Source organism: Myxocyprinus asiaticus, chromosome 21 (genome assembly GCF_019703515.2).
Source record: "Myxocyprinus asiaticus isolate MX2 ecotype Aquarium Trade chromosome 21, UBuf_Myxa_2, whole genome shotgun sequence".
In the NCBI taxonomy this organism is placed as follows: Eukaryota; Metazoa; Chordata; class Actinopteri; order Cypriniformes; family Catostomidae; genus Myxocyprinus; species Myxocyprinus asiaticus.
This window is the reverse complement of record NC_059364.1, coordinates 32668889-32686943: the sequence shown is the minus strand read 5'-3', so window position 1 is coordinate 32686943 and position 18055 is coordinate 32668889. Positions and strand designations below refer to the sequence as shown.

Below are 18055 nucleotides of genomic sequence, written 5' to 3'. Positions count from 1 at the left end.
CCCAGCACTGCACATTTTGGATGGGTAGGGATAAGTGAGACATCCAAAATGTGCAGTGTAGTGGAGGCTACAAGAATGGTTTGAAAACCCCTGTTTTAGTCCAATGGCAAGAAATCTAGGCTACTAGGTCTCACCTCCCACTTTGTTTCCTCTAGACGGGGACCTAGTTGAGTCTGTTCTCTCTCAAAAGAGGCACACCTCTTCTCCAGTGCCTCCCTTTCCTGCAGCAGCTGTGAGAAATCCTCCTGCAGTTTCTTCTTCTCCTGCTGCAGCTGAAACACCTGCAGCTGCAGAACCTGTTGTGCACGTTGTGCCTTTATCTGCACCTGCTTCATCTTTGATGCACAGCTCTGCCGAAGTTCTTCCATCTCCTGCTCGCAGCGCTTCTGCTTCTCCTCATACACCTACAGACATGAAGGATACACATGATTTAAAGACATGTGACTCATGATTTGTCTTTGTACCTGAAAAGTCCCAATCAATGGTAGACACTGAGAAATATTGTCTATTGAGAAAGTCTTAGCTTAGCGTAATTATCACCTGACAAATGGCTGCCTCATTCTCGTCCAGGTTATCCCTGAGTTGTTGCAGCTCCTGGTCTCGCTCCCGCAGTTTCTCCTCTAGTTCACGAATGACACCTTCATATCCTTCCCCTGGAGCAGGGGACTGCCCACATGATCCGTTGTCTGACAGGGGCTGACCTCGCCCACTTAAAGACCCTGTGCTCTTACTTGAGGATGATCGACCACTATCAGAATTGGAGTGTCCATGGCCACCACTAGAACGTGTGGTTTCCATATGGCTGGAGGGTACTTCACTCTGTGCCAAGCTGTACCCAGTGCTGCTGTAGGTGGGCAGGCTGGAGAGGGAGTTGCGGCCTGAGTCGGACATGGTGCCAGATTGGTTACTCCGTGCGTTGCGACCCCCACTGTACGAGTTCCGCTTCTCTGCACAACCCAACCCTGCTCCCCCACCAGGGAGTAAGAGGTTGAGACTGCCCTGGCTTTCAGACAGACTGCCCCCTGGGCGTGGAGACAGATACTGCACAGAATTGCGATTCTTTGGCATGACAGGCTTAAAGGCAGTGGGACGGATTAGTATCTTCTCCATACTCTGTAATCAAAAGCATGGAGTTAATGTGACAACTAATTTGAACCACATTTGAATTTCTTATACAAATAAAATACTGACTATCCACACGATAAACAGCTAAACCACAACGACATAAAGCTACCACTAGAATCATCTAGCTCAACCTTGTAGAGTACAAAATCTCATGAATGTTAGCATGTAAATGAGATCATTGAATGAAAAATAGAGTGCCATTGATTAAATGTGTACAGAGAGTGATGGCATACTGACGTATTGCAGTATTTGTGAGTGCAGTGATTAAAGGCTCTCCTCAATCAATAGAAATTAATAGTCAATTAGATGTTCACTGACTGTGTGCAAAGGTGCAAAGCCACCATTCTTTTCACGAAAGCAAATGTATGAGAATTATGCCATGAAAGAGAGTTATTCAAATCCAAGGCATGAAAAAAAAAAAATTTTCAAGCATACCCGGCACTCACCTTCTCTAGCCTGCCAGACACAGGGATGAGCTTGGGCGGAGGGCCTCCGATGTTACCATTCATACCTCTGTTATCAGGAGGCTCTTCAGTATCGCTGCATGGGCTACACGTGGTCACATGATTATCATTCCAGTCCCCCACTGGCTCATCACTCAAATAGCCATAGTTGCCATTGCCAGCAGAAATAAGGGCAGAGGACTTGTTCTTTGCAGGTAGAGGAGGCTGGTTGTTGAGGAGCTGCTCCTGTGAACTGGTGCTGCGGAGTGTGCCCTCTTGCTGTCGGAAACAGCTTGTGGCTGGTGTGGGTTTACGATACTTAGCGCCAAATTCGCTGACGGTTCGGCAGTGGCGCTCCTGGTAGGAACGTCCAGAGATGAGGCTGCTGACAGAACCCATGGCGCCTGCCGCACCTACAGTGGGGGAGTGAGAAACTGAGCAGCACTGCTGGATGTCAGCACTGGGCTTTGGTTGATCAGTGGGCACAGGCAGAGCCTGAACTAGAGCCATGGCAAACACACGCCCGGGACACACACTCTGCAGAGGGAGAAACAAGAAGACAAAGAATAAAGCTTGCGTCTGTAAACAGATGTTAACAACATGAGCTGATTTTCACGAAACCTGCAAAAGTGGCTCATAGTGGATGTAATATAATTACACAGTTCACTAATCATGTCTAAGAAATGGATTTCCATGCTGGTCTAGACTGGTTTATTCTAGTTAGTGCTGGGTTGGGGTTGCTATAGTTATCCCCACACGACCACGGACATATTTTATCAATATGGCACTACTATTGTATGCCATTAGCCCCTTTCTCACCTACAGTCCCAGTACTTTTCCCTTAGTAATTTTCTAGATGAGAACTCTTAAGAGGAACAAGACATCAGAGGAGACTTTTCCCCTCTTGCATCCGCACTCAAAAAAGTAACCCCCAGTGTGACGTCATCTAGTATTGGCCAGTTTTCTTCTGACTTCATTTGTACGTGCAATTCAACTGTAACAACAACAAAATCAACAACACCAATGGAGGATGCCAGGATCGGAACTACACTTTTGTTAAGGCTGTTTTACATTAATTTGGCTGCATCTGAAAATGTAGGTGTCTTGATATAATACCATACCATGCAGTAACAGGCACGCAATACTTCCCACATCTAAACTAGATTTCATGACGTTTTATTTTATAATAGAGTTCAATTACCCACTCTCGATAAAAATCTTATTATTGTTTTACGTCATCCTCACGTAAAATTAAATGCAGTAATCCAGAAATCACTTTATTTTCTGTATAGTCACACAGTACAAACAGTACAGATGCGATAAGAACTCACAGCGTGTCTCCCGAGGAAGTTATTCTCTTTGGATACTTTATTGGTTTTATGATAATTCTGTTAGGGGAATTGTAAATATGTGCAATCCTATGAGTAGTAGGCTAGCTGCTACAAGTTTGTTTACAAATGGTGGCTGCAAATGCTTTGTGTTTTTCAATGCTTTGTGCATCATATATTTTTGACCAATAACAGGCTGCAGCACCTCCCACAGTCCTTCTACGCCCCCAAATGTACCAACCCCAGAGTAGGAGCTAAACATGTCCCTTAAAATGTTGATACTGCTCTTTTTTCCCATAAAATGTGAATAATGACTGGCATTGTCACTAACATTCTGCACAACATCTCCTTTTGTGTTTCACAAAGGAAAGAAAATCAAATGGGATTAAAACAACATGAAGGAAAGCAAATATTTACAGAATTTTCATATTTGGGTGAACACAAGTAACTTGGTGGGGACAGCATCTCAAACACAGCAATGCTGGTCTTTTTAACAGGGATAAAACAGTGTCTCAGCATCAGTCTGCCTAAAACTTTTCATATAACACTCCCATTTCTGTTCACTCATCCACATGTTTTCAACTGCCCCACAAGCCATTTTAGCTAAGGTTTGAATTTTGAATAGGTCAAATGGCAGATTTCAGCATAGGAGGACAGTATTTATGTTGCTCTGAGAGTTCATGACCAGCCTCAACCTTCCTATCAGTCACACTGTCCTTCTGCCTGTTGTTCTTTGTGGCACAGATATAATTTGTGGGTGAGTGCCTGATGGTCTACTGATTTTAAAGAATTATCATCCTCTTATATATATGTGGCATGTTCTTCTATACATTTGATAAATTACACTTAGTCATGCCTCTCACAAAAAGCCTAAACCCCTTCATCAAGTTATTGTCTGATACTGGTGCTCAGCCCGGTGATCTGTGGACCTCTCTCAGAATATACTGTTTTAATGTAGTGTAATGTATAATGACTGTTTTTATTTAAATCTTGTTTTGTTATGCATTTTAAGCTGTTGATGTTCAAAAACTGTATTTGGTGAGAACATTTTCACACCATCCTGACCTTTGACATTACTTATTCTTGGTTCAAGACCAGCAGGTTTAAAGGGCCAGTGCAGAGCCAATTTTTCCAGCCCAGAATTGCCTTTTCTTCTGTGGAAACAATCTGGAACAGTTCCAGATTGGGCACCGGCTCCAGAACTGTGTCGGTGGAAAAGGAGTATGAGAGAAGATTCTGCTCTATTCCTCTGTGTATATTATAAATAAATCCAGGTGCATACTGACAAGGCAATAGGAATCTTTCTTTCAGAGCAGAGAGTCTGGATATTATTAATATTAATAGCAAAAAATTTGGATATAGCAGTGAGGTGAATGCGATGAAACACAAAGTTTTAGAGAGAGGAGTAAGAGGGATAGCGTGACTTGTTGAGAGTAACAGTTTCCAGGGCATTTCTTTGCTTACGCACATGGTTCCACTAACGTGGCTATCAGGTATTTCAGCTTCAGCAGTGTGACGAGGAGGAGGGCGTGGCCGGGCAGTAAGGATGCACGCCTGGCGCTGAGTTGCCCCAATCGGCGGGAGAGAGAGATAAGGAGGAGCTGGAGACGCCAGAGAGAGAGACACACAGAGCTGTGTGTGTGTCGTGTGTGTTTTGTTATGCTGAAAAGCAGTTTTATGTTGTGTTGTGTTTAATTAAAAGTATTTTTGGTTGATAACCCGGTTCCCGCTTCCTCCTTTCTGATGAACAAGAGGCTTGTCACAAGCGGTTCTTCTGAAGTTTGTTCCTGTATTCAGTCCAGCTCTCTCTTTGACACTGCCATAACAATCAGACCTTAATGCAAATTAACATCAACTATGGCAGAAAACAGCAAACTTTTTATTTTATAAAAAGAGTTTCTTCTGTTGTGTTAGGACCTTTAGGCTGTTGCCAATGTCTGATTCCTGGGAACCCTTTTCAAGCTTGTCCAAGGCCTTAAAGAAGAGGAGGTCACACCATGCTGAATCATCATGGATCACTTCACTCTTTTAATATACAGATTCCACCCCCTCCTCAAACCAGTCCTTACTAGGGCTGCCCCCTAAGAGTCGACCAAATGTTAGTCGATGAGAAGAGTCTTGGTCAACCAAGTTTTGATTTGTCGGTTGGTCGCAGAAAAAAAAAAACTCCACAGGAAGTGGCGAAGTCATGCAGCCGGTGACAGACAGACATGATCGTTTACACAGCTGGTCCATACGGTAATTAATTATGTCGGGCAGGAAATCCACAGTGTGGAATCATTTAGAGAGGGTACAGGATGACCCCAAGAAGGTGACATGCAAACTCTGCAGGCAAACGTTCGCCTATCATTCATCGACCTCAAACATGGCTTATCATTTGAAACATGCAGGTAGCCTACATAAGCCACTTAGCATGGCTGCTCGTTCTAACGTTAGATAACCTAGATAAATATGCGCTATTAGGCTTATCCAAGTGTTCGTGGGGAGTGGGAATAGCTAAATTAGAACCTCGCTTACTGCATGTTTAACTTATTGTGCATTTCTCTCTATAAATTAACAAAATACTCAGACAGTCACCTTGCTGATTTTTCCAACACATTCATTACCGCTTTTGCCGGTGTCGCTGCGGCTCGCTTCATGCGTATGCTTGTAAAATTTATATTTTAAAGGCTCATTATTATGGTTTAGTATCTCTCTGTAATGTAGAACAGTGTTAGCAATGTTACTTATAACATTCTTTCTCAGCCCTGGAACTCAAACCATTTTCTGATGCCCCCCAATATATATATATTTAAGTAATTAAATTAATATCATAAACATGCAACAACTAGTCGACAAATGGCTTAAACTAACGACTACTAGTCGACTAGGGAAATATTTGGTTGGGGGCAGCCCTAGTCCTTACCCTCTGTTGCTTCCAACCCACACCATTTCCCCATCAGATACCAACTGTTACCCTAAAATTACACTCAAGTAAGCTGGCCTCCAAGCCACTCATAGCCCTTTTCCACCGAAATGGCGATGGTTCACGTGCCGAGCCTGAGCTCGGCTGGTTCACGGCCGGGACAATCTAGAGCCTCAGGTCAGCTTTTCCACTGACCTGAGATCTGCATTAAAACCGAACAGTGACATAATGGGTTATGTGGCTACATGGTAGTTTTACGTGACTACCTCAGCTGCCCAAAACAAACATGGTGCATTGTAATGTTTGTGTATACAACTTACTCTTGTTTTTAGGGACATATTTAAATAAACAGAGAAATGCAATCCAACGTTTTTACATTGCTTAACTAAATTGCCAGAGACGACGTCTACGCTCAAGATGACAGGCAACATTATTACTTTACTCTGTATGAACTTTTTAATGCGGCTTAACTTGCTAAGTACGTTAAACTGTAACAGTGGAACTATTATTAACATTGGTGTAGCAGATGGTTATGTATGGTGCTTTGCCAAAGCATATAATATTATGTTTACATCTTGATTGAGAATACCACCTGTTTACCTTAAAACAATCTCCATAAATAAGTGGGTAGTCCCCTTACTGAACAAAACAATGCACAAAATAAGATGAGAAGCGTGAAAGGAAAGCTAACAAAGTTGGTAAATGTAATAATTTAATGAGATCAGCTACATAGGACTGATTAAATCATCTGATTAAAGTCGATGTGCATCATTTCTTGCCGTATCTCCTCGTAGAATCTTTTTTTCCCCTTTGCGATCTCTCTTACCTTGAATCTCATCTTAAAACCATGTCGCTATAAGAGTGCTCATTTCGTCCGCGTTTCCTCAACGCTTTTGATGTCTGACATTTTTGTGCAGGGTTTTTATTGTTGTTATAGAGTGAAGAAGTACTCATTGCTACAGATGGTAGCTTCTGTTGTTGTTTGGGAAAACATTTCCTCATGACGAAACATTATATCGCCCTCTGCACCCTGATGTAAGCAGTTCCTGCATCTGAGACCAGCAAGCTTCTGGAGCCAATGCGGAACCAGCTTTTCCACCCCGGAACTGCCTTTTCTGCGGTGGAAACGCGCAGACCAGTTCGGTGTCGGTGGAAAAGGGCTATCCGAACAAACTAACCTAAACACAACCCTGGACATTCTCCCAAAGCTTGTGATAATATGATGAGAAGATCCCCCCAGGATCTGCCTCTCTCAATCCCCAAAACCCTACGAACTTCAAACCTGCCATGCTGAAACCCCTCCCCTTCTGAAATGATCCTCAGAACTCTCTCCTCTGTTCCTGCTCTTCAAAGTTTAAGATCTCAAAAGCTAATTTTGCTGATGCCCTCCTCCACCTGTGCTTAGGTTACTGAAGTTCCTCTTCAAAATAAACCCCCTTGAACCCCCAACCAGCCATGTGTGGGTGAGTTGATTTCAGACAGCTATTTACTTTGGGAGAGACTTAAAAGATAACACATTTTAGGGTGTTTCTTCAATTTCAGGCATTTTCATGTTCCACTGCTAAAGTCTCTTAGTAGACACACTGATTTTAATAAAGATCAATATAGACTTGTTTTGGTCATGGATAAGTTGCTTTATCAATGGTTTAATAACGCACTCAAAACACATAAGACATTCATTTGTTGCCACCTACTAAAAGTGTGATTTACAAAAATGGTTACTGAACGAATAAGTGAACAAATCTGAACTAATCTTTTTATTATTATTATTTTCTCTTTGCGGTGTGATTTTCTCTTTTGAACGAATTCAAAACACTCGAGTCATGAGTTAAAGACAAACAGAGAAACATCATCTGGGGTTAATTCGCTCCACTAAAGATCGACCAAGCTAAATGTGACATTTATTGTAATTATTGGTTTTTATGGTGTTTGATATAACTTTAATCTATAGAAGTTGTGAAATTATTGATTTTCTATAATAAACAAAAAATTGTAAACATATTTGTTAATAAATGGAAAACGTAAAATTATTATGGTTCTATAATAATGCAATGGTTCTTTAAACAGTTTTGGTTATTTTTCTATAACTTTATAAGTGTGTTTATTATAGAAAATGACAATATTCTGAATAAATATTAGCTGGCTATCTTGAATTATGTAAACAAAAAAACAAAAACAAAAAAAAAACACTATCTATGCTAAAGAGTGAAATACAGTAAATGAGCACATCTAATAGTGTCATAGGGGGCTGAGTACATCACATTAACTATGGAAATGTCCCACTAACATTTGACCACCAAAAAGTGTCTTAATTTTGACCAGTATAACTGTTAATAATTATAACCTATCAGGCCTCTTTTTGTTAAATGTTTTGCTTGAAAATGTGCATGTGCTATCTTTAAAATAAATGCCACTTGGTTTGATATTTTGTTATCTAATGCAATTTTTAAGTGTGGCTTAACTGTCCATATATTTGTTGGGTCCACTGTACCTGTGTACAAGAATGTAAACATGTACCTTTTGTAGAAACATATGTCACACTTTGTACTGTTTTGTCTACAAATCCACAAACAGTGATGGCTAAATGCAGCTCACTCAACTTGTGCATGCTCACAAGTGTCTCTTTGATCTGCTCTGTTTTGACAGTGAGAGAATAGTGTGGCTCTCTGCTGCAGGTGTTTCTAATCAAATTCCACACTGGTCTGGTGGCTGAAATCTTGTTATGATTGATCTTAATAGCTCTGTTGACGCCGGAAAGGATTAGTGGTGAGGTGTAAATCTCTTAGGAATCATGGAGCTTCTCTGTAGAGTCTGGAGCAGAACAGGGTGGAAATGCCAGCATTGAGCCTGGAACCCAGCAGAGCTCCAAATCTCTGGGCAGAAATCTCTAAACCTTTAATCACATTTGGTCTCTGTTTGGTGAAAGTTTATATGCAAGGGGCAGGATATTTGATGTGTGCTCAGATCCTGATCAAAGCATCTTGCTATGGAGATGTTAGACATGACATTGTGGCGACCAACAGCCTTTGTTCTGACAACACCAGGCTTATTCCCTTAACTGTACATAGAGGTATATATGTACTTCAAAGTATATTTCTCACTTCACCTAAAGAAGTCTTAAGATAATTTAATGGAACAGTTCAACCAAAAATGAATATTCTGTAACTATTTACTCACCCTAATGTCGTTCCAAACTCGTATGACTTTCTTTCTTCCAATGAACACAAAAGGAGAAATTCTGAATAATGCAATGGTCGATTTTTCCATGCAATTACAATGAATAGGGACTGGAGCATTCAAGCTTACAAAACGATGCAAAAGCACTATAAAAGTATCACAGAAGTGGTCTATTATACGACTTATACGGACCACTGTATTCCAAGTCTTATAAAGTCATGCGATATCTTTGGGTTATATGGACTACTTTTGTTATACTGTACCTTTATGGTGTTTTTCCATATTTTTTTAAGCTTGAAAGCTTCATAGCCCAGATTTTCTTATTTTTTGTTCCACGAAGGAAGAAAGTTATACAAGTTTGGAACAACACAAGGGTGAGCAAATTATGACAGAATTTCTATTTTTGGTTGAACTATCCCATTTTAGGTCGTGTAAATTGCTGTCAAAACAACACAATTTTTAAAATATCTCAGACAAGATGTAATAAACACTCATCATGTTACACAGCCCTTACAGGAACACACAAACACAGAAACAAAGGAAACTAGAGAGCAGTGGAAGCAGCAAAAAGGAAAGGCTGACCTCATCCACTACCTCATCTGATTGTTGTAAACGCAGCCACACATCCTCATAAACACACTGTGTGTGCGCATGTTTCCCAAAATACTGAGAGGATAAATGTAAATGCTTGGCTAAATGTTGCCCATGAAAAGACAGTTTACTATCTACACAATTAATCCACACGAATGCAATGAATGTAACAAATCATTGTGTTATGCTTCTAATTGGAGTGATTTGTGAGAGCCGCACAGTCTCGGTATGCTCAAGTGAAAACGATTAGAGAATCCAATGATAGAGTGTTTAGTGATTATGAAGCCTCAGGTGGAGCTGAAGCATCTGAGGACTGAACCAGTCAGCTGTGTTTATGTACATTCTTAAATGAACTCTCTGCCCTGATGACCTTCTAGTCTTACTCATTAGTCACTCTATCTATTCCTTCACTCTTCACTTCTTTAGTGTCTTGTAATCATTCTTCTTCCCTTCCTATTCTCCTTCAAGGCACTCTCATTTGCTCATTTCTATTCTGTAAAATGTTTTACAAGCTGATTTAATAATTGTATTTCAGCAGGGCTCAATAATAAGGCTGACCAGGAGTGCGCTACTAAGCAAGATGCTGAAAAAAATGCGAGACATGCCGAAACAGTCAAAAACTTCCATCAAGCACATTTACATTGAAAAACAATTAAAAACAGCACAGACTGACACAAAAACACATTTAGTGTAAATGGCGTCTTAGAAGTCACAAGTAAGAATAGGCTGAAAATGATAAATCAGCAATGTTTCGCACCATGAACAGTCAAAGTGTATTTATGAATTTATAGCTTTCATGGAGTTACATTGCAGGCCTTTTTTTTTTTTTTTTTTTTTTTTTTTTGTGAAGAAAACTTAATGTTAATGAAAAAAAGAATATATATATATATATATATATATATATATATATATATATATATATATATATATATATATATATATATATATATTTTCTGACACATATACAAAAGTTTTTACAAGTAGCTATTTATCATATGTGGCCAAAATGTAGCCAACCGGGCTTGCATAAAAAAAATCCTTATTGCCCTGTACAATTTTCCATTCCTACAGTTACTTTCCTTTGTATTCTCTCTTATGTCTTGTCCTCTCATCATCCTGCACCAGATCTCTTTCATCAGGTCTCTCACATTTCTCTTGCATTCAAACAGGTGTCACATGTATGCTATAACAAGTTACAGATATGAATCAGTGTCCAGCTCCAGTCACACGCCAATAACTCCCCAGTGAGCTCTTACCGGCCGCTCGGCAATCTGCGGCCCCACTCCAAGATTTCCTGCCAGCTGCACAGTTATTGTCCCCTCTATCAGATAACTTACACAATAATACCAAAACACTAACAGTTAGGCTCACAAACACACGACAAAGATCACTGTCACATAAGTGTAACAGAAAACAAACACACTGTTAGTGATCTGAAGGACCTAGTTTGAAAAACATCCCTCTTTGAGCAACTCTAATTAGGTTGCTGCAATTACAATGTGCTACCATGCTCATCTATTATTTATATGTGGCATGGAGACTAATTGTAGCAGTAATTAGGGTTACTTATTAGATTCTTTGTCATTTTACATAAACACAGTGTGCACAGTGACTACACAGAGCCAAAATGCATAATCTATCAGTTTTACACATCAATTATCTAACTATGCCTGCAGTTAAGTAATATAAAGTCTATAAAATAAAATTTTACAAGGAAAACATGCTTTACAATATGGTTGTATTTGTTAACATTTTTTAACACAATAGTTAACATGAACTAACAATACTTTTAAAGCATTTATTAATCTTAATGTTAATTTCTACATTTATACATTTCTTAATTAAAAGAAAAATACGTTAACTTTAGTTGTTAGTCATTTTTAGTTCATGATACCTAATGCATTAAGTGATGTTAATGAATAGAACCTTATTGTAAGTTGTTACCAAGCATTTCACTATAGAAAAATAACTTTAGGAAGGTGATGGCTCTTGGTGCCACTGACTGCATTAAAATGCCAGCTGTTCTCCACAGAGGGCCTGTGAATCCATTAATGTGAGTGAATCTGTCCTAATCTGAGAGGGCAGTGGGATCTTGGGATTGGGATTCTCCCATTTACTCAACCTCATGCCATCGCAGATATTAGCTAGATGCTAACAATTACAGTATGTAAGAAAGGGGTATGTGGTTTCCAGAATAGTTTGTATGATGTTGTAGAATCTCCCAGTATTGGCATATTGTGTTTCTATACAAACTCAAAAGCATGAACTTCCACCATCACCAGTGAAGTACAAATGTTTTTATATGTAACAGAATTATGCAAATTCGTATTTTAGTATTTTCAGCAGTGTGGATGTAAGCCACTTTTGATATATTTCATCCGTTGTCCTTATCAGCTAATGTGCAAGACTGAATAAGTAATAGGACATGATATATTGTATTGTAGCAGTCCACCGGTTTCCAAGACTGGAGAAACGAAGTTTAGTCATGAATGATGCATTTGAAATAATAGAGTTAATGGAGCAAAGAAAGAGAGGGATCACTGCCGTCAGTGGACCCAAATATCATCCTCGGTGTGTGCTAAAATGCTCATGTGGACTGAAATAAGCAGATGTGGTATCTTCTTTCAGGCCTTCATTTCTCACTCAGGAGATCCATTCTGAATGATGACAAGAAGTCACTGATCACAATTTCACAGTCGCCTTATTGTCTGAGAGCGAGGATTATGCTTTTTGGTACACATACAAAAGCACTTGTGTGTTGTCATTAATTGTGTGTGTGAAATTGTGTGTGTCAGGGAAAACAAGGCAAAATGAGATCACAGGGCTCAGTGTGTGTTCATAGACTTAATATCAAAGTCTAACTTATGATGTCTTAATTGATAAAGTCTCAACATTTATAATACCTGTAGTGTATTTGATTAGTTGACATGAAATGTCAAGCAGTATCCTTTAGTTTGATATGTTATTTTATATTATATACTGTATATATATATATATATATATATATATATATATATATATATATATATATATATATATATATATATATATTAGTATTTTACTTCATCTAAAATAATATTAAGTAACATTTTGATAATTCTTGTAGTATTATTATTAGGGCAGTCTATTTAATGTGTTAATTCAGTACAAATAATTAAATAAAAAAAAAATAATGGGTAAAAATTATTAACACAATTTACCATGCCCCTGGACCATAAAAGCCCAGGTATACTTTGTTTTTCTGCATTCTGTTTTGGATTGCAGCTGGTCGACTGCATTGCCTTTCAAAGTATACTCTTTTGGTCACGAGCGAATGTGAACTCTTGTGATACTCTTTTAGTACAGTATAGTGTGCCGTCGATGCGCACAGATGAGGACTGTCCATGTGCTGATAAAATCTGGGACAGTCCATGCACATTGTGCTGTGCCACACATACTGTGCGCTTTCCAAACAGAAACGCGGACAATTGAAGTATACTTTGGCCTTTATAAGTAATGTCCACCATAATGTTTTTACAAATATTGGTCAATAGTTCTCCCAAAATAAGGACAGATGAATGATTAGGGGGGAAAAATCACCCCCTTCACAGCTTTGGGGGTGATGTGCAGACAAGTATTCTGAACATTGGCGTAGAATGGGGGGGGGACCCCATCACCTTACTTGGAACGTGAGGCACAAGTCGCACTGACTACTTTTATGATAATATTGGGTCATTTTTTAAGCTAAACCCTTTTGCACATACGATCGAACCAGTTTGATTACAGTAGGTTGGGCTCAGATGAGTATGATCAAACTGGTGTGATCTGCATTCGTGCTGCAGTTTACCAGCAAAAGACAGACAGAAGCAGTTGTCATAATGAACCAGCTGCTCAAATAGTCTTTTCAACATCACAGTATATTTATTTTTATATGTTACAAACATTCAAACAATCACTAAATAAAAGTTTAAAGCCTTTACCGTCAGAGCGCACTGTTTTGATGCAGCACTGCGGCCATGTTTTCTGACGTCAAACAAAGATTATACAAACTAGTCAGTCCACTCGAGCCTTCTCCCATTCCATCTGTCACTCATTCTAACCACTTCAGGTGCTGGGAAAGTGGAAGGACTCGGTTTTAGAACCTTCTACGCTTCTATCAGGAACTCAGAATCCCATGTTGCATTGCAAGTAAACAATATGGCAGTGTGCATAGCCGGCAAGCGCATTTGCGATAGCATTTTATCTATCATAATCAATCATTATAAACATCTAAAAACCACATTATATGCTTGATAATATACACTACCGGTCAAAAGTTTTGAAACACTTGACTGAAATGTTTCTCATGATCTTAAAAATCTTTTGATCTGAAGGCTTATGCTTAAATGTTTGAAATTAGTTTTGTAGACAAAAATATAATTGTGCCACCATATTAATTTATTTCATTATAAAACTAAAATTTAATAAAAAATAAAAAAACGTTTTTGAAATTGATGACTTGGACCAAATAATAAAAAAAAGCAGCCAATAAGTGCCCAACATAGATGGGAACTCCTTCAGTACCGTTTAAAATCATCCCAGGGTGATACCTCAAGAAGTTGGTTGAGAAAATGTCAAGAGTACATGTCTGCAAATTCTAGGCAAAGGGTGAGTACTTTGAAGATGCTAAAATATAACACAGTTTTGATTTATTTTGGATTTTGTTTAGTCACAACATAATTCCCATAGTTCCATTTATGTTATTCCATAGTTTTGATGATTTTACTATTATTCTAAATGTGAAAAAACTTTTGACCGGTAGTGTATAATCTAAATGTAATAATCTGAGTGCAACTGCTGTGATATATTCTGTCCTTCAGAGCATCTGCGGTAAATTGTAAGGTAAGACTTTTTTTTTTTAATTACAGCCCGCATTAAAAAAGGTCCATCAGTACAAGAGAAACTCACGTGCGAAAAGTTTAAAAGTGAGTCACTGCCATTGTATTGAAACGATGATATTCACTTATTTTGTGCTCCACAGAAGCAACAACTCATAGGGGTTTGGAATGACATGAGATTAAGTAAATTGTAAATGATTACAGAATTTTTGTTTTGGGTGAACTATCCCACATTTCAAACTAGCTTTAAAATTCCAAATTCGTCGAGGGACTATCTAAATTCTAATTTCAAATTTCAATTTCAAATCCCTAATACAACACTTCAACAGAAATTCACAGAAAACACACGGCTACTGTTAAACTCTGATACTCTCTATGTAAAGCTACTCCCTTTCTGTATGTTATACTCCCATAGCTCTCCTTCCCCACTCTATTAATTGTCTTTCCTTGTTGAAGCACTGGATAAAATGAAAAGCGGCAGGGAAACATTGCCTGTAGAACCAGCGTTATTGACCCTGCTAGTTTCATTGTCAACCTGTTGCTGTTGCAGGCTTTTGGCTTTTAGCACTGTTTAGGGCTGTTGCCAAGGCACTTGAGGCCTACATGTGCATGTCCTGGGGTGAAAGAGGGAGAGGGGGGAGCAAAAGTTTGTAACAAAAACACAGAGAGAACTCCACCGAGAATAGAAAGAGACAATGAGATAGACAGAGCATAAGAAAAAGAGAAAGACAAAAAAGAAAGACCAATGAAAAAGGGCACAAGTGGCGTATAAGTGAGCATAAATCGACTGCAACCAGGGGATGATGGACAGAGTTAAATAAAGGAATTCATAAAATAATGAGTGAGAAGGACAACAGAGAGGGGACACTCCATAAGTTTAAAGAAGACGGGGTTAGTCTGCTCTTTAGCATCTCAAAGCACATGGGCTCTGTTAAATGCCCCCTTGAACAGTGGCTCAAGCTGCCACACAAACCTCCCAAAGACAATCAGACTCTCCTGTCCTGTCTCACTGGCCAGAGTCTGCCTGGGCATCCCATCCAGCAAGCCTTTCAGAAAAGAGACGGCTGGTTCAAACTCCAGAATCAGATGCAGCAGGCGATGTTTTCTACACAATACCACACAGGAGCTACTGCCATCTGGACTGACACTACCTGCCAATCAATACCATACATTTCTTTTCATCCAGTGTGCAGTGCAAGCCCCACTGGCATAGGTCCAAATGACAGCCATGGTGCCCATTACTAAGCGTCTGCCAACAGTAAAAACCATCCTTGGCCTCCCTTGTATATCAGGACCTTTGTAATCAATACAAAGTCATTTTTTAAAGCTGAAGTGTGTAATTTTTTTCGATGTTAAAATACTTTCTCCTATTACAGCTTAATATACAGAGGCAACTACTGAGTAAGTAAGCCATTTCTAGGTTGATTTCCCCAACATGTAAATATCACTGTGCCTCTGTAGCACTATGTAGTGCTCTGTTTGATTGAGCATCCCAACCAGCCTGACACAGCAACAATGGCTCAATAAATGGTGTAAGTTTCGGGTGAGACTATCTGTTTGATTAACCAATGGAAGACATGGGGTGCATTTGGAAAACCTTTTAATCATTGTTTTTACAATTCTGTTCCATTTGATGTTAGTGGCGCACAAGTTGCACACTTCAGCTTCATGATTCTGGAAAATAAGGAATGGTTGCAAGTATTGTTATTTAATTCGTCCTAGAATACAGTAACATTTAACTTGGACAAAAACTACTTCTTTCAGACAAACATTTGCATTTCCCTGTGGCCTTGTTCATTATTAAATTATAGTAGTCAGTCTGTTGAAATAAAGGGATTTCCAAAGCCCGTTCACTGACCGTCTGATACATATTGCACACAAAAATGGCAAGCATTTACAGACATTGCCAATTTCAATCTGACTGGATGGCTGCTATGCAACTTTTGGTGGCCTAGGTGGCACCAGTCAGCCTGGAAATGAAGTTGAGTTTACAAGGTTCCAGTCAGGTTGATACAATGAGTGCTAATCATTGGATTTGCCAAAGTTCCTCTGGTTAGTGGGATAAAATCTTTGAAAGAGTTTTGTTTGGGTCACTTTGCAGAAAGATATCCATAAGCCAAACTGTACATTCTAATTTGTTTTCTAAGTAATGTCTATAAAACATAATCCATAGTTATTACTTTGAATGAACAGAAATTCTGATTACAAAGTCTACAGACATTATTTGCTAATTTTTGGTGTTTTCTGTACAGCCGGCCAGACACAGCAACTGATACTGCTGTAAAAAGTTTTTTACACAGCGGTCTATTATTGTGTCATCATTGATTTCAGATAAACCTGTCATTAAACGGCATGTAAAAGCAAAATAAACTGTGTTTGGTTGCTTAATAAATCTCTTCGTCTAAGTTAATAGTTCTTAAGCTTCAAAATAACTTCAAAGTGGACTGATCTTTTTGCAGATATACACTGTAAAGGCCTCGGGCTTGGTGTGAATAGGCCTTAAAAATGTAATGATACTCATGGCCCCATCTGGATTTCCTCAGCTGCCACACTGGCAGAACTCTCTGGAGAATCTCTAAGCACACTTTCAGTTCCTGCAAGAAATATAAAGAACTATAAGAACTTTAAATAGTTCCATTAGTAATCCCATCATAAGGGAAAATCTTTGAGACAATTTAAATATATCTTGAAGTTCTTTGAGTGCATAAACTGGATATTTGAGGCTCATTTAAAGGGTGTCTGCAGGATCTTTTGAGTATCATTTAGTTTTAGAAGTGTAGTACTAAGTATGGATATACAAGACTAGTAAAACTGTAGCTCTGTGGTCAAAATCGTATCTCCCCTCACTGTGTCCTTGGTCAATTCAACCCATTGAAATTCTGGGCATTTCTGTCTGTTTGCAAGCACAAGAAAAGTGTCCAGCATGGGAATTGGCATGTAACATCCAGGAGCCAATTGTTTCTGAGTCAGCTGCTCTTTGCCATGATAGGAATGTTTTTTTATTTTTTTGTTTTGTTTCAACCCAGTGGTCAGAAACAGACACTTGAAATAACAGAAGCAAGGAGAGGAACTGTGGATTCACCACACTGTTATTACTGCTAAAGGGGTCATTCTGAGGAGATGCCACTGATAGGATGGTTATAAGGTGATGGGGTAATTTTCCTTCAGAGAACATTTAAAACGTCCTTTGTCTTGGTCACTGAGTGTGGGTTGAAAAAATGACATTGATCCATCAGAGAGAGAGAGAGAGAGAAAGAGAGAAAGAGAGAGGCCACAGACCCTTCTGGTATATATAAAGGAAAAGGACAGACAGTTCTGTGTTATTTAGAAGGGTACAAAGAGTAAATAGAGACAAGCTAAGTCCGGCAGAAAAGACAGTAAGCTAATGCAGATGTTTCTTTTTTGTTCCTCCTAACAAATTCAAAAGGTTTATATATATATATATATATAAACTCACATCCTTATCCAGATTTTGACCAAGCCTCAAAATAAGAATTTAGTGTACATACCTTTAAAAAAAAAAAAAAAAAATTATTATTATTCTTAGGTGGTACCATGGTACAGCTATCAGATACTCTGATATGGTACTGAATGTTTGCCATATTCTTGCATTATGGTATTTACATGGTA

General features: G+C 38.9%; 1 protein-coding gene across 2 annotated transcripts in view; it reads right to left on the bottom strand.

Annotated features, from left to right (window-relative positions):
• Positions 1-18055, bottom strand: part of LOC127412478 (leucine zipper putative tumor suppressor 2 homolog) — a 112272-nt gene that overhangs the window by 4028 nt on the left and 90189 nt on the right. For both annotated transcript variants that reach the window (XM_051648870.1, XM_051648869.1), the window contains 3 exons: positions 1572-2105; positions 541-1113; positions 135-404 (listed from right to left, as the gene is read on the bottom strand). In XM_051648870.1, the coding sequence (XP_051504830.1) occupies positions 135-404; positions 541-1113; positions 1572-2078 (1350 nt within the window). In that variant the 5' untranslated portion in view covers positions 2079-2105. The remainder of the gene's footprint in view (positions 1-134; positions 405-540; positions 1114-1571; positions 2106-18055) is intronic.